This window comes from Pieris rapae, chromosome 10 (genome assembly GCF_905147795.1).
Source record: "Pieris rapae chromosome 10, ilPieRapa1.1, whole genome shotgun sequence".
NCBI classification, from domain to species: Eukaryota; Metazoa; Arthropoda; class Insecta; order Lepidoptera; family Pieridae; genus Pieris; species Pieris rapae.
Genome location: NC_059518.1, coordinates 8,654,883 through 8,682,167, shown reverse-complemented (window position 1 = coordinate 8,682,167; position 27,285 = coordinate 8,654,883). Strand labels below are relative to the sequence as shown.

The 27,285-nt window shown below is 33.5% G+C and overlaps 2 protein-coding genes across 2 annotated transcripts; both read left to right on the top strand.

Moving 5' to 3' along the window:
• The first annotated feature begins 1,622 nt into the window (after positions 1–1,622).
• On the top strand, positions 1,623–9,381 carry LOC110994003 (phospholipase A1 VesT1.02). Its single transcript, XM_045629776.1, has 8 exons — positions 1,623–1,701; positions 2,111–2,165; positions 2,767–2,876; positions 3,584–3,741; positions 5,479–5,624; positions 6,072–6,298; positions 8,493–8,655; positions 9,196–9,381. Exons 1-8 carry the CDS (start codon positions 1,626–1,628, stop codon positions 9,263–9,265), a joined length of 1,005 nt encoding a protein of 334 aa, XP_045485732.1. The 5' UTR covers positions 1,623–1,625; the 3' UTR covers positions 9,266–9,381.
• A 5,769-nt stretch (positions 9,382–15,150) lies between these two features.
• LOC110994001 lies at positions 15,151–19,626 on the top strand. Its single transcript, XM_045629849.1, has 7 exons — positions 15,151–15,246; positions 16,136–16,369; positions 17,129–17,257; positions 17,756–17,870; positions 18,556–18,734; positions 19,328–19,390; positions 19,547–19,626. Exons 1-7 carry the CDS (start codon positions 15,204–15,206, stop codon positions 19,624–19,626), a joined length of 843 nt encoding a protein of 280 aa, XP_045485805.1. The 5' UTR covers positions 15,151–15,203.
• The last annotated feature ends 7,659 nt before the right edge of the window (positions 19,627–27,285 follow it).

The window sequence follows — 27,285 nt, the reverse complement described above, 5'->3', positions numbered from 1 at the left end:
TTGGGTTTGAGAGAACCAGGGAACGGTTGAGTCCAAATAACATTATACCTTAAAGTAATTGAAAAACCAAATAAATTACGTTTGCGAAGAAATAGAAATTCTTTTCTCGTCTTTCAAAGAAGCGAAAAGAAGGCATAAGACTCTTTTCTAAACGGGTTTCTTTGTGTTCGATTTTAGAGCTAAATTAAACCAATTACCGCGTCCTTTTTCCCGCAATTACAAAGCAAGTAAATATTTTCCGAAAAGTTTATTTGCTGGGCAACTACTGCCGCTACGCACAGGAGTTACATATATCAATATTTCCATACTGAAACCATTAGAGTTATGTACTACGTTTGAGACTTTGATTCTGGTTTTTAATATCTACCCTTAGACCTACAATTCATAAGCAATTGCATTTTATTATACTACAGTATAATACTTATAAGAGCAAAGTTTCCTACGAGAATCTGTTTACTAAGATATGTAGCTTCATAAAATAGCTAGGCAAAAAGGCATCAATTTGTTTGTTATATTGCTCTAAAATATACACATTTCTCAACATAACTGGCTTAATGGCAGCGTATTTATTTACTCCATTAGTAAATATTACCAGCATATATGACATATTACCACATGTATAATACTATTATCTAATTACATTTTAAATTTAGATATATCTTCTGTAACTTTTTAAAACATATATACATATGTTATAGGACATAGCAACAATGGTTATAAAATCTAGGTCTCAGGTTAAGTTTGTTTGAGCTTGCTGTGTTCTGAAATAATTTTAATGTTTCAACGTTCATAAATGTACTAAAGTTACCTATATTAATATTTGCACACACAAATGCTTGCCCATTGCTATCATAGCTTAAAGACACGATTGGTTGAAATAATAATTGATTTAAAATACGACTAATCACTATAAAACTGCAATGGAAAAATTTCGCCGCTTCATTTCTCAAGCTTCAACATTTGAACACGATACAAACGTTTATGGCAGGACTGCAACATTTCAGTCCAGATTCTGGACTGCTCATGTTCAACATGCTCTGGAAATGTGGTGTTTGAAGCGGACGCTTAGATGGATAACAGAGACGTGTCCATTTTGACACTTTGTTATTCTCAGTTGTTTTTTCACATGTAACACGCCAGAAAATGTAGGAAAACCTATCGTGACTTGCAGAGGACGGCACCAGATCTTGAGGCCGATCCCATACTCGCTGGTCTTAACTGGACCAGTTTTTAGTACTTTACAGGCCTTAGGAAGGCCTTAGCCGCAGTGGAGGAAGTTGTGCGACGACACTAACACGACCATTAGAAATGAAGAGCGCGCCTGAAGAAGTACAAATAATAATAACACATATATAATGAAAAATATATTAAATCGCTAGTCTCAATTCATCCAGAGTAATGTAATAATAATATAATAATAACATAATGTCTGTGAAATTTTAATTGGTATTTTCTTTTATAAGAGGATGAATCGTCATCTAGTTTTCAACCTAATTACAGGTAATAAAATGCGCAGTAGATTAGTACTGATTGAATAAAGTCAAATCCTAAGCAAATAAAGATAATTCGGCGGTGTCAAGGAGACTAACATAAGGACACAACGCTATCAGCCCCTATATAAACTTATGGTAACACGAATTCAAACAAAAAATCGCAAAATGGTCAACAGTGTGGTTGCGTTTGTATTTTCGCTATTTATTGGTAAGTTATAATCAAAATATATTAAAACTAGCGTTTCTCATCGCTTTCACACAGGTCACTGTCTTCTTAATCGAAATGCTATTAATTTGAAAAGTCTATGAATAAAAGATATTACTATGTTGAAATTACTATACGAACATATGCATGAGAAGGATATCCTTCTCATAATTTAAATATTGATGAAAACTGCATTCAAATCAACGTAAGACTATGTATGTATAAGAATATACTTCTAAACTAAGACATAAAACCAAAATGTAACAGGTTTATATCAAGTTTTGCAACTTTCTTAAATGCATCGTGAAAAAAGAAGTAACATAAAAAATAAATTCTTTGAGAAAGAAACAGTAAATCTGTTTCGCAATATTTAAATAAAACCGAAAGTTGCTAATGTGTTGTTTTCTTTTAGTTATGGGTTCGGCCGTGGACGGCGAAGATAAAGATGCTAAAATTAGGTTTTACAGGTATTAATTTTTACTTTTCCTACTTATAGAGTTTATCAGTTTGTGTGTAACATTGTTGGAATATCGTATTTGAGTATTATAATTTATGCTTACAAGAACGTGTATTTTCAATTATTTGTTTTAATTTCTGGATTCTAAGGGCCATATTGTAATTCCCAATTAAACTTCACAAGAAAAATTGTTTAACATCTTTTAAAAACTAGATTTAATTTATTAGAGAGTACGGACCTCAAAGTCATATCGAAATGATCCTTTAGATACATCGTATATACGTATGGGTTTATGTATTATATATGTAGGAAGGTAAATAATGTGACAAGTGTTTAAAATCGGCTACCAGATTATTTGGTCCGTCTGGATTTACGAATAAGTCGCCATGGGTGAATCACTCAGTTAGGCATTATACAGCAGCAAATTATAAATAAAGATTGCAAACCTTCTAAAACCAAGGACTTATTATCAATTCTGATAAACCTATGTTAGTGTTTAACTGGTTTAAGGCAAATATTTTGTAAATTCCAAAAAAAATATTACGTAGTTCATAAACCTACTTATCGATAACTGGTATATGTTGAAATAATATAGTCACTTGGTTTTTCAGAACGATTGATGACTTTGAAGAAACACCGTTAATTTCATTGCAAAATATATTTAATTCATCCTGGTACAACTCTACTCGGAGTACAATTATTTTCTGCCATGGTTTTACAGGTAAATAATTAAAAAAAAAAATAATTTTATAATATAGGACAAGGGAAGTCAACGTAGAATCAAAGATTACCTATTGCTTGCAACGCGGATTATAACTGATTTGCCAGTCAGTGTGAATGAGTTGATGTTAATTCTATAAAAAATAAAGGAATTACTATTCTGCTGTTTAGTAATGATAATAATTCAGTAGCCCCACAACCTATATTTTTTGATCATCGGAGCTTTTATATTGACAGTTGACCGGCATTATGTGCCTGTTACATTACCTATTATTATTATTACAATTAAAAAATTAATTTAAAGCTAAGATAGCTAGCTTATTCCAAATTTGTCCATAGTGTGTAAATTATTGCTTATCGTTACAATTAGCGTTTTATATGTGTACATCTCTGAATATGTATAGACATTTGAGTTAATGAAGATATGTATTATTACGGTGGAAAACTTACATAAGAAACACAGAGAAAACTATTAATTTATTCACAGATAAGGTACTATTGATACACAAAACGATATCGAAAACTACCGAAGTATACCGTAGGGTATTTTTCACTAACCATATACTGTGCTAATCGCTTAAATTTTAAAATTCAGTTTTGTGCCGCAGTGTCTAAGACTATTGCAAAAGGACAAAAGTTGAATCGAATTGAATTTTCGTAGTTTTATTTGTTTCTTTGCTGTCGCTGGAAAATTACTGTACCCTGCAGGTTTCCCGACCGGTCCAGCGGTACTAGGCGTAATGAGAGCGTATCTGGAACAAGGTGAAAGTAACGTTGCACTTCTCAATTGGGAACATTTGGCAGCAAACTCATTGTCCAGTATTCCCAACTCTTATATCAACTGGGCTGTGCCTAATGCTCGACAGGTGAATATTTCAAGAGATTTCATTCAAATTTTTGTCATTTTAAAAGTTAAATGAGGGAAGGATTGGTTCCTATTGACACACTATAAGTGTTTTAATATTGAATATTTTAGTTTATCCTTGTAGTGATTCATTAAAATATTGTATTAACATTTATTACGACTTATAACTCGTTACAAAACGCTCGTCGTTTAAACCTTAATATAATGTCAAGCCAAGTCAAGACTGTGGTCGTGTATTCAAGACCCGGTTATGTGTCAACCAATTTTTCTTTCTAAGACCTTTCCATTCTGGCACAAACAGGTCAGCAACACGTGTCAGGCATAGAATACAAATTATTAAATAATTAATGAAATAAACGCATTTGCCTAAAGTCAAGAATCATAAAAGGAATTTCTATGTGACTGTTTATAATATGTCATTAATATGTATAACCATAAAAAATAATAATCTAATTTTTAAACGTTGTCCATTATCAGTCCGAAAACCATATTAATGACGTCACACAAAATATTAAATATTATATGACTTATAATGAAATAAATAAATTAATAAATTGAGATTTTACGTGATTAAATTAAAATAATTTATAAATTTATTTAAATGATTAGGAAATGCTTTTGAATGGCTAAATATAATTGTATTATTAAAAATCGCGTTCGCACAGCGATTGAACAATCAATAGTTAGCAGACAAACAAAGTTAATTGGACAAAACAGGATTTTGGAATAGGACAAGCGTATGATTGCTTTTAAAAATAGCTAAATTTTAAACCTAGCTTAGCGTCAGGCTTACTGGTGAAGGCTTTAGAGAAAACTCAGTGCCGTATAAATGATTGTTATTGAATAGCTGTTAAATTTTGTGTATGCACATTGAATATTTTTAAGTTCTTACGTTATTTATGCTATATTTAATCAATTAAAATAAAACCAAATACAGTTACTTATAGATAGGGATAGTAAATAAGAATGGACGTTATTGAATGATTTGTTTTGTATGTATGAAAAAAATTAGGTTAAAAAATTTGGCCGTATTACAAAATTCTTTTATCGTTGTAACATTATCCTTCTTTACATATTCTGTATTTATTTCCAAATATATAATAGTAGCTAGTATATTGAAGTCCTGCAATTAGACTGTTAGGAATAAGGGGCAATATTTTATATAATTCATCGATAACTTGATGTATGAATATTTATATTCAAATCCAAAATCATTTATTTATATATAGGTAACACAATGTACACTTATAAACGTCAAAAACAAAAATGTATTTGAAATGCTTCTAATTTTACAATTACTGTTGAAGAGAAGAACTGGCAATAAACTCTCCGCCTTTTTTTAATCGCCAATATTTTTGTTTTACATAACGTTTGTATGGAGCTGCAACGTTTACACCATGTTCCACATGATATCTTAAGTAATTAATAATAAAATAAATTAAAAATAAAGATTTGTCAAGATCAGCAGGAGGCATGGTGAAATGTTATAGTATTAATAAAACACATAATATATTAGTTGTATATCTCTAGCTCCAGTCGTGCGATGCCGGAGCAGGCCGCTAGTATTAAATATTAGTTTAGCAAATTGAATTACCTATTACAGTCCACGAGAGATAAATTGTAAATACCATAAAAATATGTATTGATGAATTTTGAAGAGTACTTCTGACGTTTTTCCAGAAATGTTTATGACACAGTAATAAGAACTAGATTTAATGATAAATAATTCTGTGTATAGTTAGGTGTAAGCCTAGCTTCGGCTCTGGGCAAACTGTCGGGAATCGTGGACTTTAGCAGGCTGTATTTAATTGGGCATTCTCTTGGAGCACACGTCTTTGGAATTGCGGGAAACAATTTAAGGCTTAATGGAATTCTTTTGCCGTGGTAAGTGTACAGGAAACATCTAACTATTAAAAATTACTGTTAATACTTTTATGTTGATAATCGTGATGCTTGTAAGTGGTTTAATCTCCATGCATTTAAGATAGTGAAAAATGTCAAGGTAGACGTGCGTTCTTGTCATTATATAAGAGATGGACATGTGTTGGAAGAGTGGTGTACTGTTTTTCTATTTACCAATATAGATATGATATGCGGACCGGAACGTTGACGTGTATGACGTCATTGAACGCATTGAAACCGCAGATTGCCGTCGCTATACAAATATTTTTTTTTTATTAAAATAGGGGGCAAACGTACCGGAGGTCACCTGATAGTGATATCGCTTATGGACACTGTCAAAATCAGAGGGTTCGCGAGTGCATTGCCGGCCTGTTAGGAATCGCTAAATAAACTTATTTAATAGTTATTAAACACTTAATAAATTTATAGGATTGTTGGGTTGGACCCGGCTGCACTTGGATTTGAAAATAAAGCTCCTTCCATGCGATTGAACCCTGGTTCAGCTAAGCTAGTTACCGTGATTCATTCAGACCCAAGCAAATATGGGTCAAAGCTGCAACTCGGAACTGTTGACTTCTGGCCAAATTTCAGAGCAGTAGGGCATGTCAGGCAGCCAGGGTGTGGAGACAGACCATCTTCCGTGTTTTCACCAGAGGGTAAGTATATATACTTTTATGCTTTTGCTAGTTCAAAATGGCAAAAAATATATATTTGAATACGTATTCTTTATTTAATGTATATAAATGTTTGAAAATATTATTATAAGCCTAGCCCGTTGCTCGATTGAACAAATCGTGTAGCAAGTCCTCTGAAATATATTTACATCATAAATACACTGCCTAAATACCCTTCTGGGGAGAGACTCTACGAAGCCATAATTCACAACAGCTTAATTACTTAGTATTTTATTTATACCTATGACTATGGTTAATTTTCCACGATATTTCCCTATAATTGTTCATAGTTTTAGGGATATAATGAAACTATAAACGACAATCGAAAAAGCAGAGCTTAAATATGTTACTCACTTAAAAAGGATACTTCGTAAACTTCCTACCTAGGGGCAGAAACATGGTAGGAAAATAGTATGAAGATGGTAGTTATATGGTAGTGCCTAATCTACCATTGCTGTCACAATCTGATTGTATCTTTTATTTATCACACAGAACCTACGTGCTCCTTTTTTTGCAAGTTTAGTTTAAGACGAAATAGACGTACGGCATAACAACACTATAATACATTATGTACATAAAACTTTATTCGTAATTATAACAATGATATATACAGTATTTAAAATTTTCTTCTACATAGTAATAATTAAAATAATTAAATATTAATAAAAAGAAAATTATAACAAATCTAATAAGTTTGGTTCCTGTGGCACTACCTTTAATACTGGCAGCATTTTCTCGCTGTATTACGATAATTATAGGTTGACCGAGAAAAGCACCATCTATTGGGTCACCGGTACAATCTGTCAGGCGTCAACTTAAATCTTTAATTAGTGTTTGTGCACTTTTCTCTACTCCAAAATGAACTAAATCGAAATTGGAGGACTCTTTGATTTTATCATATTAGTTACAATGGCACACAACAATAGAGTTGTATTTTAAAGCGATCAGATCCCTTTTTTATTCATCTTCCAATAGCGATTTTAACAGCGTACCAATAATGAGTTATTCTTTCGCACGATTCCAAAGTTGCGACATCAACGCCATTAATATTGAGAAAACTACATCAAACTTGCGTACAAAAATATTTAAATCGGTGTCGCTGTCGCTATTGGCTGTTACAGACTACAGACGCTGTCCCGGCTAGACATTTTTTAAAATAGTTTATATAAATTTACCAATAGATAACATAAAAAATACTTTAACAACCATAACAGCGTTCTATTGTTACAATACCTTTTCTTTCTTTTAATACATTATTTTTAAATCGTTTTAGTAGTTTTCAAATTAATTTGTTATTAACATACAATTCAAATAAAATATAATATAATATAGTCGAGTCAAAATAAATACTTTGAATAAAGGATAGCAATTACCAATGACCAGGGGATTACCGGCGCTTTGTCTATGAAAAGTAAATACAATTTATGACTTAATTTCACTTTAAAAGTTTAAATTCTTTTAAGAATTAAAAAGGTTTTGACGGTAATAAGTCACATCAATGAAAGAACTTTGCCTTGAAAGAAAAGCATTAAGTTAAACAGATGAACCTTGAACTAATTTGATTTTAAAAGATGCAGTGTTAATATAAAGATATAATGCCTTTGTATATCTATGATTGAAAGGGTGCAAAAGAAGTTTCCTTAGAAACCTATATAAAACAAGGTACAACTTCCTTTCTCTACCCTACAAAGTTCTTGATTGGGTGTTTTAGGGTACGATTCACTAGGACTACGAAGGGATTTTAAGAATTATTAATTAATATCGAAACGGAAACCGCTGACAGGGTACAATATTCGATTCGCACTGTGATTATTTGTCAGGAGTTTGGATATGATTTATAAATATACTTAAAAAATATTAACAGATCCAAGCAGGGCAAATGATAATTTTGTAAGAATGACTTAGTTGTATCATTTTTAGTTTTAAAAATGGTCACCTATAAATAGTAAATAAGAACATAATTATATTTACCGTGGCAATGGCTAAGCCTGCGTGCGTACGTTGCTAAATCACTCCCTGACCCAGTCATAGACCTGGTAAATCACCTTCGTGCTTTCAAACGAATCGAGGAGTTATTAATGCAGAGATAGTTTTATAGTGTCTTAGTCTAAAATTCGTGTATAATTCAATCCTAAAACCCATAAATAAACTATCGTTTAATGCAATATTTTTCCAGACCTCTGCAGTCATCACAGAAGTTGGGAGTTGTTTATTGACGCAATAAAACATCCAGGGACAATCATCGGATCACACGCCAGGAATTTTAAAATTTGGAAACGGTATTCTGTTGCCCAACGCGCAGCCACCACTATGTCCATTGAGACATATAAGAAGAATGTGTAATTATTTTTTATATTTTTTACAAAATGGCGTATTTTGCCATTGATTTATGGTGGTACTATAAATTAAACTTCTTGCGGGCTAAATCGGACCAAATTGTCAGTTTTTTTTTAATTTTGGCCGGTTCAGATCACAGTTAGGAATGCAGTGTTGACCTATTGCTATCCATGATAATGTACTATACGTAACTACCTCGTGCGGTAAAGGAAAACATCGCAAAGTATCAAGCATGCCTTCAACACAAAAAGTTGTAGGCGTGAGTCAGTTACACCTGTTTCATCATTTGTTTTTACTAATAAGCAGTAAGAAACAGATTCAGTAATGCCACCCCAACAAGGTGGCGCCACTGGTTTTTTTGAAACCACATTTAAAACAATTCTAGATATTCTTTAATATATTCTTAGTTATTTTTAAAGGTTTAAAACGCACCTTATTCTTACCGTTATTTACGACTCGCATTTGAGACCATCTAATAACAATTATAATTAAGTAATTATAATGATCGACTCATTTTTGTTTGAATTTTCTCTTATTTTCAGGGTACCGGGAAACTATTTCCTCGTAACAAATGCTCAATCACCCTATGGTTTAGGTGAAAATGGATTATAAATTTTGAATACTTGTTTATTCACAAAAATTTAAGTTCCCAAAGTGATTTATGGTCTCTAGTTAAATTAGTGTAGTTATTATAAGATACTAGACATAAAATAAATGTGTATAAGATATATTTGGCTTTAATTCAATATAACGAAACTTCGAAATTATGAAAAAACCTTCGTTTTGATGAATTTTTATGCAAATATCAAATAGTATGTCTTAAAGCGTGCGAAACAGCTAGGCATACTTACGCCGGAACCCAATAATATATCCACAATCTCGGATAAAAATATTCCGAGATTGTGGATTGTCAGACCAAGACAGTCGATCGATCTCCCAATCTACATCCCAATAACCAAACCCTACGAAGATAATCCATTTTTTTCCGGTCCACATTAAAAAAATTAAGATAAAGTACGTCTATCCACAGACACCTCCTACCATGAATAGCTTGTATCGCCAGATGTCTATAAAATCCGTCGATTGATTTTTACAACATTCCGATTAAGATGGCTATCTCAGATGATCGAAAACGGATTGAGATAGGTTATTGGGTTTGGGTGTTAGTTACTTCGTACTTTTTACGTTAACGAAAACACAGAAAGTTATTTATTCATATCAAGAGATGAGTCGCGGAAACTGATCAAAGCATTAATGATAAGTTGAAGCGGCTGAATTTCCTCAAATCATTAAAGCACTTAGCACACAAATAGCTTCGCTCGTGCCAAATGGATTTCCAACGACTACGCTCTGTTAAAACATTTTGAAAAGGTTTTAAAGTATTTAAACCTCACGTTGAATCCACTCGGCTACCTGTGTACTTATTTCGATTTAAAATCCTGACCCCTAGATAAAAAACACACACGCGTGTCAGTGAGTCTCCATCGATCTTAAACCTCGTATTTACCTCCCTTCAAGTCTTTCCGGCTCTCTTGGTCTCATCTTCTATACGACGCCAGGATTCCTTGCAGCGCTCCCAAAGTTGCTTGTAATTTTAGATAAGTTGATTTAGTTTGGGAATTTATGTTATTTATTTCTTGCACAGACTGTTCCAGTCAATTGCCTTACTAAGTGGTCTGAAACGTCTTTAGTTTAATGTCTGTTAGTCTAAAATGTAGGGTAAACGAAAGGCTAAATAAATAAAGCGAGTTTGAATTATGTAGGTCTGGTCATCTTCACTGATTCCCCAAGGGCAACGTCGGAGCGAGCAAGTATAACAGAGAAACTTTAATGGAGACTCCAGACCTTTTGAAGTGCTACCTCTATTTACATTAATCTACAAGAGACTGAGTTTCAAAGGAATGTTATTTGTGTAAAATAGAAGAATATATCGTAATCAAAAATCAAAATTCGTATATTAAAAAAACTCCTTAAATGTTAGTTCATATTTACATAATTAGTTGTATAAATTGAATGATTTTTGATAAATTACAGTCTTTACTTGCAAACACGGATAAATAGAAACATACTAAATATTATCTAAAAGTAGTAAGATATAAAAGCCAAGTAAATTCAGAATCTATCTAACCAGATTAAATTATTATCTATTAATATTATTAATTACAGAAATACATACATTATCCTTTATAGCCTATACCAATACGATAATGTCGAGAAACATTTAATAAAATATACTAAAGTACATATATAAAATTAGACACATACAATATACACAATATCGCTACTGTGAATTCACTCTGCGAACTTACAAATATGTCGATAGTGTCGGAGACAGCATTTTACAGTATACATATTATATTAATATTTTTAATATATATAAAGTATTTCACTATACTATATTTGGGTCACAGTATAAATATAAGTACAGCAAAGATACAGGAATGTGCATCAGTGGTCTATCGGTGTGTGTTAATTAACTCACTTCTTATTGCATGATTGCAACAATCCAATATTTATATATTCTAAACCGTAAAATTATTAACATTATATATATTACTGGTATTACAATTTATATTTATATAGGCTCCGAATATGATTTTGTCCCATTTTGTGTAGAGACCCTTGGTCCGTGGGGTTTAAGCGCTATAAGACATCACAGAAGACCGAGAAGCTGGCAGCTACCTCGGACAAAGAATTCTAAGTCTAGCTATTCAAAGGGGGAACGCTGCTAGTACCTTCGGAACGTTGCTTAAGGTGCCTTAATCTATATATATATATATATATATATTAGTTTTTATATTTTGAGGTTATGTTACAGTAGTAACAATTATTATTTGTTAAAATTTAATTGTTATTAGTCACATAATGTAGATTAAGAAAATTTAATAAATATTAAATTATTAATAAATGCTGAGTAAATTGTTGCTAATTTATGACTATAATAGTAAAATACTGTATCCTCAATTTGATATGTGGTACAAACAATTCATAACCTATTCTAAACTAAAATAAAAATCGCTTCGCCGAGAATAGTACTTGACAAATACGGCTGATGGCGTTTACTTTAATCTTTTCTTTACATACAATTATTTTTCATTATTAGTGATAGTATTTATTTTTATTTTAAAGAATTCTTTTGTACCCATACGGCTATAAAATGTTAATTGCATTTAAAAACATACACGACAACCAAAGTCGTTGACTACATCTGTCTGACAATTTACGCTTTTAATAATGGTCGCCACCGGCTACGAATCGGTCGCTTGCGAATTAACAACCTGTTAAATTAAAGCCCTCAAACTTTTTACACGACACTGTCTGATGCGACCGCTTTTTTAATTACCATTAGGTTCAAAGGAAACTCAAAATGTGGAGCATAGACCTTGTACGACTAACGTGAGGCAAGGTACATAATACTACGTTTTTCCGAAAGTGTAATTTGTATTTTTAATTGGTACTAATTCTCTTCTGTTAGGATCTTACTTTACTAACGCTCAATGCCTCGTAAGCCAAGAGTAGAGCAGTCAACCTTTCTGTTTATCCTGGTAATGTTTGGATTACATTGTAACTTCTGTTTTTCTGTATGTTTTCTGCTCCGCGCGTTCTGATATTACAGTCTGAACTAATAAAGTTTTTTGTATGTTTTACTTCAGGATAAACTTTAATATAAGTCTACAACATCTATCGTTACTGCATAATATATTAACGAATAATTGCTATTAAATTCCTAACTTATAACTGCCATGAAATAGTTTAAATGTAAGAAATATATATTCGTTTATGTTTTGACACATTGATATTTGATATTTTATCCTGGTTGAATAATTGTCTTTCTTACTTTTACGAAAACACATTTCTTTATTATAATTACCTACAGAAGACCTCGTCAAAACAGCAAGTTATTTACTGTCTTCTATTAATTATATATCCATTAATATATATATTTTTTTGCTTTATATAACTAAGCCTTTATGTAATGCAACGAAGTGTTAATAAATAAATAAATAAAATAAGCCACCCATTATGAAACTACTATCGATATAATGAATAGTTCAAATCAACAGAAACGATCTCTAAACTAGAATGGAACAAAAACATTTTAAATTTATCCGACACGCCGAAACGTCGGATAAATTTAAAATTATGATGAATAATTATAAGTATATAGGTACATAGCTTCAGTCCGGTAAAAAGGTGTTTTCTTTAAATGTGTAAAAGCTATGTAATAAGAGACAATACTAGAATGGAACGGTAAAAAGTATCGATTTAAGATTCTTTAATGTAGGGAAATGTCAACAAACTTATGGAGTACCGTTTCTCGTTCTAATGCAGACATCAACTAGCGAACGAGCACATCTACTTATTGGAGTTGCACTTCAACCGCTATTTATTAAAAGTAAACTTTCTGACCACCGTAGACAGATGTTCGTGTTTTCGATATTTTCTGAATTGGAATATTTTGCAACAGGCGTGACTCACTAAGGCCAAAGCATCGAAGGGGTGTGAGAGACAATGTTATTAACAGACAATTCTATAGCGGCTTGTCTTGCAATATAAACAGTAGAAATGCATTTTATCAAGTTAATAATGATATTAGGATATTTAAACAACTAAAGGCCAGCATTAGTACCTATCACTTAATATCAGGTGAGCCTTTTGCCGTTCGCCTCCTTTTCAAAAAAAAAATCTGTTACACAGAGCTTTGTTAGAAGACGTTATACCTACTAAATGCTGTCTGCGACAAAATCAACATCTTTCTTTATAAGCAGAGCAAGATTAACGCCCGAACCCAATATTTAATCCACAATCTCAGATTGTTTGCAGACCGTGACAGTAGATCGATCTCCTGTCTAATATCAATCTGTCGATTGGTTATTGGCACACTTATCAATATTTGGATTTAGAATTAGAAAAATTAAGCATAGGTTTATTATTAGAGGCTTTTCATTGAAGTCTACTACTAAAGTTATATGAGTAAATAAACTCCTGTTTTAATAGTATTAGCCTCTAGTAATGGTTGGTTAGCTACAAGTTGCAATAAAAAGCAATGGGTTCACTCAGCAAATAGCCAGCCGCAGAGCATTAGTTTCATTATGTAATATTACTACATTATCTGGAGTAATATTTTTCTTTCTTAGTTGATTAGATGTGGTAATTAATACGTTCGCTAATACAAAAATACGTTTCCACTGACCAAATAGTTACTAGTTTGTTCTGGGCTTGTGCAACAACTTTGTATGCCTGAACTAATTAGTACTTTGCTTAGGTTGGAATGGAAAATTAATTTATTGTAAACAAAAGATTATTATTTCAGTTCAGATTTATTTCAGTCAATACAAGTAATATATAATATTATTTTTTCATTCTGTCAATCTGCTGTTAACATAACTATTTATAACAAAATCTAATATACTTAAGATATAGCCAAATATGGAATACATTATATATAAAGAGAGTTTAACCGTTAACAAAAGAAAAAAAAATCAATAAAAATTAATTTAAAATAACCTCACCTGTGCGATACAAAACTGAGTTTTTTCCGTAGTTCAGTTTTAGTTTTTTTCACCTCGACGTCCGCCGTTCCACAACTGCGCGTTTTTCCAGGCAGTTTTTGCCGCGCACCACCACTCTGTGGAACCAGCTGCCAACTGAAGTATTTCCGAACCAATTCGACTTAGGGTCCTTCAAGAAAAGAGCGTACCAATTCTTAAAAGGCCGGCAACGCACTCGCGAGCCCTCTGGCATTGAGGGTGTCCATGGGCGGCGGTATCACTTAACATAAGGTGAGCCTCCTGCCCGTTTCCGTTCTATAAAAAAAAAAAAAAAAAGTAGTTGGTATTGAATGTGACGATTACGTTACGTTATAATTTGAAAAATTGGATCAATTAACAATTCTTACTGAATAAATAATTTTACTAACCTTTTATCTTCCCATACCTATATATCATCTCTGTCGTCGGAAAGTCAGCGATAGCTTTCTGAATAAGACGGTCACTTCACGGTATTAATATTCACCATATGATCTAGTGTAAATTACGCACATAATCATACTCAAATAGAGAGATGATAACATGACTATCATATCAAATTTTTCATTTAGTTATTCCGTAATCCTACATATATAAACTACACTAAAAATATAGCGAAATACATGATGTTTAGAAAAAGGTTCAAACATTTACAAAAGGGACAAAGTAATAAAAATTATTCAATTCATTTAACTAAGTACCTAATTTGGCGATGGGTGATGAGTGTAAAAGTGAGGGTATGTTTACAAACAGTCTACATTTCTTTTATGCTTAAACCAATGTCAATACAACAGAAAAAAGAATACGGATCTAGGAAGGAAACGAAAGCTATCTAATTCTCATTTTACACAAAGTCCGGGTGAAACTAAAATGTTTAGATTTAAATTAGTCAGGTAAACTTCCTGTTCGCACTGGACATGCGCAGAATTTCTTTATAGCTGAAACCCATAAAAGTTTTCAGTCAGGGCGCTTTAGCGATATTGAAAAGTCGTAATTGACGACACGAAACGGAAAACATCGCTATGTATTATGCGGGATATATTTTTCTTCTTATTATTTGCTCAAGTAAGATATTAACCTATATATTATATTAAGTGTACCTCATAATATTAGTGTTGGTATATTAATGTTGTTTAAACTTTCCGGGATCGACAATTTGAAGTTTTTTAGTTTCGTTTGATGGACGTGAAATTGGATATAATCTGGTAAAGGGAGTTTGTATACAATAGGGAGGTTTCATTCAGGACTTGTAGAAACAATTGTTTTTTGTTTGATGGTGTTTATAAACGAATGAGTTTTGATATAAAATAGGACGTTGTTATCCAAATAAAAGGGACTAGATTAGTAGGTGGGAAGTTTTTATCGTAATTACTTTAAATATAAATATGATAGCTGTACATTACCCCTTAAATATTAAGTGTTATTTTTATTTATTCATTAAAATTTACCAGAAATATACATACTACTAAATTTACGGTAAATGTTACAAGCTATTTAATCTAAATTATATGACAATTTCGGTTAACATAAATGTCACAAAAAATGAAAAAATCCCTTATATAATAAATATACTACCATAAAAATTACCAGCAAAACAGCGGATTAGGTATATTAGGATAAGTACTTATAATATATCCAGCTCCAGATAAGTACTGTTTAATCTGTTATATTCGCGAAGAATTCGAATGACAGGTGCCTAAACTTCTATTATGGTTTTTGCAATGATTATCATCTAGTGTACATATGTATTTTTTTAAATAAATAACTAAATCTAATAATTTATATTAAAAATGATATGACGTATTTGGGTCATTCATACTCAGTTCATTAGTAGACATGGCTGCCTATTTTGAAGAATTGTATGGTGACACAAAATAATACAAATAATTCGATTTTGCTTGATTTAATTATGAACACAAATATTTTAAAATATTAATAAACATAAACATTTCAGATTGTTTAGCCGTTAACATAGAACGCATAGATGTTCCTCTAATGGTGGAATTAGGTACAGAGGCTGTGATCCTCGACTGTCAGTATACAACAAAGACACCTTCACCGGCCGGACTGGTGATGAAGTGGTTTTTCAACGGACCCTCTGGCCTGGTATATCAATGGATTCCGCCATTACGACCACAAGTAATTGGCCTATTAAAAGGAAAGGTTGATTTGAATTTTAAGATTTCTGGTAAGTTGACAGTATGCAACGAAGAGCGATTCAATCGTCGACAAGCTTTGTGTAAAGATATGAACGGTATTAGTCTTCTGCCCATGTGCTTCCTGTTACATAAAAGAAATTATTTTATTTATACAAATACATAGGACATATGCTACTAGTAGTAAAAATAATAAAACTTTTGTAACGGATTTAAATTAACTAATTATTTGAGTTGTATGTGACAGTTTCTCGCTGACAAGTACTAGCATACGAATTCACGAAATTAAAATAAAGTAATAAATACGATCGTCAGAGATGATGCTTAAATTAGCATTATATGTAAATTAATTATTCACAATGTTTAGGAAATAAAATTAATCGCATATTCTCAGCGATCAACATTTTAAAACTTATGAAATTGATCCAGTATCGTTTAAGTTTATTCTTCCTTATTAAAATTAAATTTGCCTTCCTTATTTATAAAAAATAAAAATAAAAATACGTTTATTTTGGAACGATCACCTAGGTATCACTTATTCCACGTCAATCAAATTCGAACTTGTAGGCATCCCTACTCATCGGCAAAGAAGACAGAGGGTGTAGGCCGAGAGAAAAAGCCGGCGTAAAAAACTCTCGGTACATCTCATCAAACAATATTTAAAACAAATATATCAAATTAATTAGAGGCAGCCTGCCCAGCACTAGTCCCATAATATTTGTATAGCATATAAAGCTATGACTAACAAAAAAATGTAATATTTCGAAACACCGTAACCGCGTTTGTTATAGATGAGCCCCTGCATGCATACAGAGGTATTAAAATCCTAAGGCCTTCCACGGACCTCAGTGGGAACTACACATGTGTAGTGTCAACATTTACTGAGGAAGACTCGCGCACACACACCATGATTGTGTATAGTAAGTTAACTTGTAAATATTGTAAAAACTGTACAGTTAACTAGATAATCGCTAACTATATAGTTAGCCTTTTTAGCTTTTCTTTATCCCATTTCATAAATTTATTAAAATGCAGAGATAAAAGAGCCTCTGTGATTTTTTTTTGCAAAAAATAATTACTAACTAGATAGTAAAGTAAATACTAAGTACTAAGTATCTAGTATGGGGAAATTGCAGCCTGCGTTTGTTCCGACTTCCGTGTATGAACATTGTGCGTATGTTCTATTCTAGAAAAATTATAATTATTTCTGTTTATATACATAATAATATATATATTTCGAGGGAAAGAAAAGTATAGTAATTTCCTTAAAATTATCTCTCAGAGATTCCCTACATTTTAAATTATAGATTGGACGAATAGCCCTCTTCTGCAGGATGAAAATAGTGTCGACATCAGCAGCATGACCCCATAATTATAAAAAGCTGCCAATAATATTCCAATAACCTAAATAATTTTAGGTCCGGCAAAAAAGTTCCGTTTTATCCAAAACAAGAAGTACGTGTTCCTAGTAACACTAATTTGCTTCGCTCAAGATTTATATCCAAAACCGAACATGACGATTTCATCGCAGGGGTAAGCATCGTTTACGTAAAGAAAATCTGGCTTAAACCGTTTCTACTAACACAGGTGTCCGCTCTCAATACACTGTACGGCACTGTAACTCCTAATAATGATAGCAATTTCGACTTCAATATTATGTTTTTCCGAGTTGCAACAACCAGCCATGGATATAGAGAAAACGGCCTAGAAATTGCATACAAAAATGCTTGCATGTATATACCGGTTATAAGTGAATTATGTTTTTTTTAATATGATGTAAATGTTATTGTAGAATAGATACAGTAATTATTGTAAAAGCTTTTTATAAGCAGTAGTTTTAATAATTAAATTGTTGTTGTTTGGTATCGGAAAAAAGGCCTCATCTAAGTTTGAATGATAGACGAAAAATTTGTCAGTCCCGATCGAAGGTTGATAATAAAATAAACATAACAAAGTAGAACTGTAACATAACGCTTAAACTACGTAAAAGGCATTGTCAGTTTGTATGCCAATAACAGCATTGCTTTAAAATATTGTATTAACTTTAACATAATTTATGACTGTTGGATATATCATAAAATATTATTGTAAAAGAGTACATAGATCGTAGTAAAATTTTATTTAAAATATATTAGTTTTTGGCATCATTGAGCCACGTTCCGTGACTGTGGGATAACATAACGTAAGAAACTTTTATCAAAACCAATATACATTTCAGCAAGATTCTAGAACAATCTGTGATGGAAATAAAGATGAACTCCTGGGGTCTTTACTCCGTGGCTGTGACTGTCGAGGTGCATGATGACGAGATAAACGCGCCCTATGAAGAATTTGTATGTGTATTATCATTACCAAACACCAATTATACAAGAAATCTTACAACCATATATTATCCAGGTATAGGTGGTTTTATTGAAAGATTGTACGTATAGTAGTATTTTTGACTAACTTAACCGAATAAGCTCACTATTCTTAAAATTTGTGGATAGTAAAACGTAAAATTGATTTACTCTCGATTAAGATTAAGATTCACTCTTAGAGGCATAACCTTGGCTTAATGACAACCGACAATTCGAATAGTCGACAATCAGTCACTTTCAGAGCTGCTTATTCCTATGGCGTTGCGTTAATTCAACGGCTTCAACGCGTCTCTCATTCCTGCGATTGTAGGCTCGCATTTCCTCATTCTATGTATTTTAATACTCTCCGAACGGTGCAAAAAAACTTGAGGCATGCCTTAGACCCAAAGTCGACGGTGTGTGTCAGCCGCTAGCTTGTCACCTCATTCATTACTTTTGTTATGAACTGGCGTTGTTGTTTTTGTTGATCAACTGGTGTTCAACTCCCGAGTCAATCAATAATTACACGTAGTTGAAAAACTATTTGAAATTTATTTTTATATATAATTGGCTTACGGTCATATTCTATTAGATCTAGGGTCGCTTTTTTCCTTATTTATTTAAATTATATATATATTCTGTATTTTTCAGGTTTAATGCCTACCGCATACACCGCGTATGAAGTACAAAGACCTCAACATCATCAAGCCAGCGGTGAGGTTCTTAACAAAATCTGATAAAATTACAGTCTATTGTAAAATTTTAAATATTGCTTCTCTGAACTTCGCGAACGTATTCTTCGTTACGCAGAAATGAAAAGATTTACGAGCTTTCTATAAAAATCTTACAATTTATACATTTTCTTTTCAGGAAGCAAGAGCAACGGTGTACTATTTCAATTGATCGACTTGTTATTTTTAAACCTGTGTATTTTGTGTGAATTTTTATAAATAAAACGTTTTCTTTATTACATCGTTTAATTACAATAAAGCGAGGTATATCATCATATCGATAGCATCGCAACGAAACAAGTAGATATGGCAGGACAGGCCAGGCTTATGTCTCAAATATATTCTCTTTATACCTCTTATAACGTAAATTAAAAAAATATATACTCAAAATAGACATAACATTTATTACTAAAAAAACATATACAGAAACATACAAAGTAACAATAAAGAATAAATATTATAATAAAATAAAAAGAATAAGACATAACATTTTTTTTAAAGTTAATGTCTGTGTGCTATGTTTTGTATTTGGCCCTGACTTAGCGTTATGCTGAAGATCAGAGTGTTCCACAGCGCTGGTCATTCTACCAGACAACAGCAGCTAGTTCGCTCCTTCAGTCGCAAAAAGAATAATACTAAACTTGGTAGGATTAAAAATAATAGTAAAAGTTAGCAGTATAAATAATGAAGATTAGAAATTATATATTGTGAGATTTTTGTCGAGTAAGTAGATGTTTTTTATAACTGCGACGAAAATTTGGTTTCAACGGAGGAGGAATATTATTCCAATATTTGGTCGCGCTATATTTAAAACTCCCACGAAATGAAGCCGTCCGATGCTGGGGAATTGCGAGTTCCTGAATACAACTCCTTTGTTCTTGTTGGTATTACTACGCCAGAGGAGCTTTTTGTAAAGATATTCAGGTTGTTCAGTCACAAACAATATCATATAACAAACAAGCTAAATACAATTTTAGTTGACCATTCATTATTAAAATGTTAAGGTTGTTCAAATAGGGGTTGTCATGTGACCGAGGTGGTACGGTAATACAAAATCGGGCGCTTGCATTTTGTACCATCTGAATCAACCGTTGTGTTTTAGCAGTTACAAGGCCCGCACGCGGGAAGAGCGTAGGTAAGCTTTGAAAGCAGACTACTTTCACAAAGTCTAACACGACCGCCCCATCTGATATGCTTGCTAGTGGCCATATTCAATTGCCTACTCGAAAACTGCACCTTCCCGGCGCAGTGGAAAGAGGCCATTGTCATAGGTATTCACAAGCCGGGCAAGCCTCGTAACAATCCCACCAGTTACCGCCCTATCAGCCTTCTCAACACGCTGAGCAAGCTGTACGAGAAGGTAGTGAAAAAGCGCCTCCTAGACTATGCCCTAGAGAAGGGGCTCATCCCCGATGAGCAGTTTGGCTTTAGGCCGGCCCACTCATGCGTCCATCAAGTCCATCGGATCACGGAGCACATCCTTTCAGGGATGAACAGCTCACTGAAACCGAGAGCCACGGGTGCGCTCTTCTTCGACATAGCGAAGGCGTTCGACAAGGTGTGGCACAACGGCTTGATTTACAAGCTCTACCACCTTCAAGTGCCACTGAGACTCGTGCGTATCGTACACGACTTCTTGTCCGACCGTTCAATTCGCTATCGCGTGGAAGGAACGTTATCGTCTCCTCCTCGGAGTACCGCAAGGCTCGGTCCTTTCGCCCCTTCTCTTCACGCTGTATACCGGCGACATCCCTAGGGCTCCGAATGTGGAGCTAGCCCTCTATGCCGACGACACCGCTCTCTATACCACTCATAAAGACAGAGGTGTCATCGTGGATAGACTCCAGACCGCAACCACGTCGCTAGGCGAATGGTTCCGGAAATGGGGCTTCCAATTAAATCCCGAGAAAAGCGTTGCAGTTCTCTTTGCCAGGGGCAACCCCGGTGCTAACGCTAATACTCGGGAAAAATTTCTCCTCAAAAAAGAGGTCACCCTTTACGGACAAGCCATTCCATGGCAAAAGTCCGTCAAATATCTAGGAGTCACGCTCGACAGCGGCATGTATTTTCGTAAGCATGTAGCCGCCGTTCGCAAGAAGGCCGCTTTTGTCCTCTCTCGCCTCCATTACCTCCTAAATAAAAGGAGTCACATGTCCCTTAGACACAAGGTAACCTTGTACAAGGCCTGCGTCCGACCGTGCATGACTTACGCTAGCGTAGTCTTCGCGCACTGTGCCCCCTCGTACATCCACCGGTTACAGGTGCTACAGTCGCGTTTCATGAGAATCGCGACCGGCGCACCCTTCTACGTGAGAAACGTCGATCTCCACTATGACCTGGAGCTCCCTACCATAGCCCAATGGATGAAGTTGGCGTCCAAACGCCACTTCGACAAGGCTAAACACCATCCCAACCCACTGGTGCGTAAAAGCATCAATTACTACCCCTTCCCGACTAAAAAGGCTCGTAGGAGGCCCCGACACGTACTAACGGATCCGGATGATCCAATCACAGTAGCTAACGATAAATTAAAAGCCGCCCGCGCGGCCAATAATAATAGCAGTAGCAATAGACAGATTAGGGTAAAAAACCGCCTTCACCGGGGAAGGCGAGGACCTTTACTTCGCACTTCGCTCACTCCAGTGAGCTTCCGTCCTGCCCTTCAGGCGATTGACCCCCCCGCGACGGCCCAAGCCGAGGTTCGAGTCTCACAGGAGACGCCCTTGCGCGAGTCGCGGGAAACCCCCCCTTTCCGGCTGAGCTAAGCTCGCCAAACAGCCCGTGCTGAGCTGTAAAGGCCCTTAAGGCCAACAGCGAGATTCCATTCAAAAAAAAAAAAAAAAAAAAAAAAAAAAAGTCTAACACGAAGATCGGCACTTAAGAAAGGTCGTAATAAAACCTTGAGACGAAAAAAGGAATTACGAACTACATTTGTAACATAATCTAGAATTGTGGGACTTTGTCTTGCGAAATTAGGCACTTGCTTTCTGGTGCCGATTTGAGTTTAAGAGGAGTAGAAACTGTTCTATAGGACCAATAATAAATTTGTTTCAAGTCCTCATTTATTTTTTTGATGCAGTCATTGCCATCCCCATCAACAGGAAGATATATTTGCAGGTCATCGGCGTATATAGTGACAATTTTACATGCATGAAGTTATGTGTGCTCAATATAGGATAAATAAAAGGCAAATCAGCCGGGTAAACTAATAATTATAACATAATATACATTAAAAAAAAAGATTTTTAGAGTACATATAAAGAAATTAACACACGAGACTAATAATTAAATATTAAAAAATGACGATTAAACAACGACATATATGTTTATAGCACCTGTATCTTAATTGAAATAATTTAAATAACTCTTTTCATAGTAGATAGTTTATCATTTAAAAAAATCAAATACACATCTACACCCAATACTCGTCGAACGAGTTTGCTTATCTTGCCGAAGCCGCGTACAAATAATTTGAAGAAGTCTATTAATATGCGGGTGTGCAATTATTTAATCAATTACCGTCTAAAATTCGTAATATTGGCGCGTTTGACAAATTTAAAACGGCATGAAAGATGCATGTAAGAGTGAAAATAGTAGACTTAAATTAGGATGGCTATTGGCGACGCGTATCTCGCTCGTATATACATATAATTTTCTCATGTAAATAAAATACATTTGATGAGAATTAAAGTTCTTTAAACATTATATCTCTATATGGAATGTTTCAGCCTTTGATGTATTATAGAACCGCGAGCAAAAACGTGTACTATCAGTTGATAAGTTAGTAATTGCACTTCACTGAACGGAAATAGGCTAAAAGCGGGAACGGAGAAAACACGTACGATGCGAACGTGCTTAGAAACATACTGCATTGTTTAACGATAAGTGAAACACATCTATGGAAACTTGAACCTCGCTTTAAGTGGTAACTACTTGAAACTTGTTGGTTTGTCTATTAATATTTATGTTCATGAGGGAGTATATTTTTCTGTAAAAAGGTTCTACGCGAAGTTTACAATTTTCGTATTCACAATATGAGTATCTCATTTCGGTTCTGTGTTTTTACAGCCTAAAACAATATACTACTTTATGAAAGTTTGTTAGAATTTGTTTTACTTCAGTGGCTGGTTCAGACATTTCTTAGTCGGTTTTATGATCATTTTTAAGGGAGTTGATAGCCTAGTAATCCGACAATTTGGTTTTATAGAGAAGCGAATCCAATAGCTCGTTATTCAGCTATGTTTACTTAAGATTCTATAAACGCTTACAAGCAAAAGCGCATACATAGCCACGAAAAATTGATAGAAGGTAACTTGTCTAAAATTAGGTAAGTAGTTAGGGTAGAAAATTTGGACAATACATACAAGGCAATGACTCTGAGCGGCTGGTGTTTACTTAACATAAAATAAGCCTCCTACCAGTTTGCCAAAATAATAAAACATAATATGCTGTCTTTAAATAATATCTTAAAGAAAATAAATTATTCTAGATAGTGAAAAAGGTAGTTTTAAATGTGAAATTAGCGACATCTAGTGATAATTTACGGAGCTTCTGGAAGTAAAGAATAAATTTATATACATTCAGTCTGATTAGATAACATTTATTCTTTCGTAGAAGTTCCAAAGCTTTGTACAAGATGGCAGTGAAAGAAATGTCGCTTTGAAACTAGGGCTACGTTAGGTCAAACTCCTTTAAAACAAGTATTTGGAGACATTAATTATAAATAATTACTCATACGAGTATAAAAAAAAACAGAACGTATACTTCACAAATTTAAATACAAAACTATTAGTGATTGAATTATCTGTTTTTAACCATTACTTTGTTGATATTAATTTATTCATAAACCCCTTTACTCTTGTATCTGTCTAATTGAACTTTTATATTTGAACATCGTTTTGTCCCTTTCTCTCATATCCTTATTACGCTGTGATGAAAAGAGACAGATTACTTTAAGACCGATTTATTTTTAATAAATAAGGGTTTATTATTGTGTTGATATTTCAGTATAATATTTTGTAATTATAATGTCAATGAAGATTTCACTAATGAATTAGTAAAACTATTTGCTTTTGCTGTTGGATGCTAATGAGCTCTAGAAGTGATTAAAGTTGAAGGTCAGTTATTTCTGCTAAAACGGAACACTAACAAGCACCGCTAAAACATTATGTATACAGATGAACTGGTTTGCAAACTTGGTACCGTTAATGTGACCTGCTGACCGACAGGAGAAATAATCACTTTCACGTTAATCGAACTGGTTTAACGCGTAGATAGCAAAGGATCATTTCATTTACTTTCTACAGATAAATCTACTAGATATCATCAAATAAATTTAAGGAAATTGAAGACACTTTGCGCGGCGTCGTCATTTTAGCTGCCAGTCGACGTAAAATGCAAATTAAAGGCCAAGAAAACAGCGTACAGCATTATTAAAGCCCGCTATCTCCCGGCATTGCAGGTGTCCATGATGGGGTTAAACCTTCATGTATAATGAAATACGTAAAAGTGATTTTGTGATTAATTCTTATTTGTACTCAAGACTGCCTTTTCCTGGCACATAAGTCAATCTTTCTTACTTCTTCATCTATAGTGCCATATTCTTTGTTTTTTTGGATGCCGCGCTTCTGAACAATGATTTATTTGACAATTGCTAAAGTTAGTTTAACCAAGATGTCTGCAATCGTCTACTCCAATATGCCTTGAATGATTAGTTTAATTATCTTTTTATAATAAATCAGTTATACTAAAAATTATCGAAACTGATTACAGTTTATAGCTAATACTTTCCTTACAAACAAAGAGCGGACAACAGTCTGAATTAATGAATGACTGGCGCAATAGTGAAGACGCATTACGAGTTTTGTATTCTTGATTATAATCAATTTACGATGTTTTTACGAAACACGATAATGTAATGTTTATTACAGACGCCATACAACTTATTTATAGAGTGAAATTATAGGCTTAAAGAATCATTTTTTTAAAGAATGTGAAGGAGCGTCGTAATTGAATTAAATTACCTTGTTTTAATGTCAAGTAGTTTAAGTTATTTTTGTGAGGGGTACATCTTTTACTATCTTGTGTCCTATGGTTCTTAGCGCGCGATCAACCCCCACAGCGTGGATTCCAACTTGCGCTTTTCTATACGGATAATTAATTAAATTTGCTGAACCAAAGAGTACCTGTTTTTCATTTATTTATTTAGGTATTATTTATTAAGACTTCGTCACATTACAATATAAAAGTTGAACATATTTAATTGAAAAGGAGAGCAACTGGCGGCCTTACCGCTTTCGAGCGATCTCTTCCAGGCAACCACTATTTATATTACGATACAACACAATATAACTTATCATAAACATAACTTAAAATTTCTTATAATACATTAAAAATGGTGTATTTTTTTAAAGTATACAGTATATTTAAAAAAAATATAATTTATTATAAATTTTTAAGTAGTATACGAAGAAAATTGAAACTTAAAAACGCTACACGCTAAAAGTATTTTAGCTATCTTAACCTCGCACGCTACAAATTTGCATTTAAAACCTTAATTATTGTTCAGTTGCAGCTATTTATGGCCATAATAAACTTCTTTAATACTTATCCTTCGGTAGGAATATGCCAAAATATATTTACGCCGCTTTGTTTTCTGGGTTACGCTGATAAAGGAAACTATAAAATTATTGTCACCGTTATTAAATGCCTCAAGAATTTATTGCATAGGCATAAAGTATGTTCGAGGTATGGAAATAATTTGTTTACCATGTATTTTATTTTTAAAGCGGTTTTATTTGATTTGGAACTATGAACATTAAGACAACGATTCGTTAAAATGCATTGAGGTACAACTAAGTTATTCAAAATATCTTATTTTGTCTTTATTATAATTAATATTTTTTCTTTAATCGAACAATGGGCAAACAAACAGGAGGCTCCCCTCATGTCAAGTGATACCACCGCCCCCATGGGCGTCCATGACAGTCTCAATGCCAGAGGACTCGCGACTGCGTTGCCGGCCTTTTAGGAATAGGTTCGGTCTTATTAGGGTTACTTAAAATTAAGTTATCATGGTATGAATTTTGAATTAAAAAGAGTATCTTATGTTAAAAACTTAACACATTGTAACTTGCAAAAGTGACGGCGATGCCACCTGAGGCTTTTGTATACAAGTTCAATGTTGTTCTGTCCATATTCGTAGTGCTGATTGCAACCGTGGGATTGTTGAAATCGTTGGCGGAATTATAAGGCAATATTCATATGAATTAGAGATGCAATTTAGGTAATAGTTCATGGAAGGAATGATAGTAATATTCTTTTTGAGTTTGAATAGGTGTGTAACAGGCTAGATATGCGCTTTAATAAATAAAGATTTAACAACCCATGAATTTATCTACTGTTTAAAGTGTCTAACATTCATAGACAAAAAGGTTAAGGTGGGCAGTGACACTGTCAGATTGCTAGAGTTTTGTTGCTCTGTGGTACAGATTTATATATTTATTTTTGTTTTTATTTAATCCTCGTCTTTTTAATTTCTTTTGTCTGAAATGTCTACTAGTTTCAAGTCAAGAACATTTATTTTATTGTGAGTGTTAACTGCCAGAGAAGCCAGGATTAAAAGACACTGCTCACATGATCGCTTGGACGTACTACACGCACAAATTAAATTGGCACCTAATTTGGCGATACTGACACTTGTCTAGGTGCCTATTTAATGTTTGCGTAGTATAAGCGTTAAAAATGTGCAAGTGTAGATACTATAGTTTATGTAATATTGATGATGAAATAATTACAAATGGTACTAGTAATGTAAATATTCCATAGTAATGATACATCGCATTCCTTGTTAATTAAATAACCCTATAATATGAAACG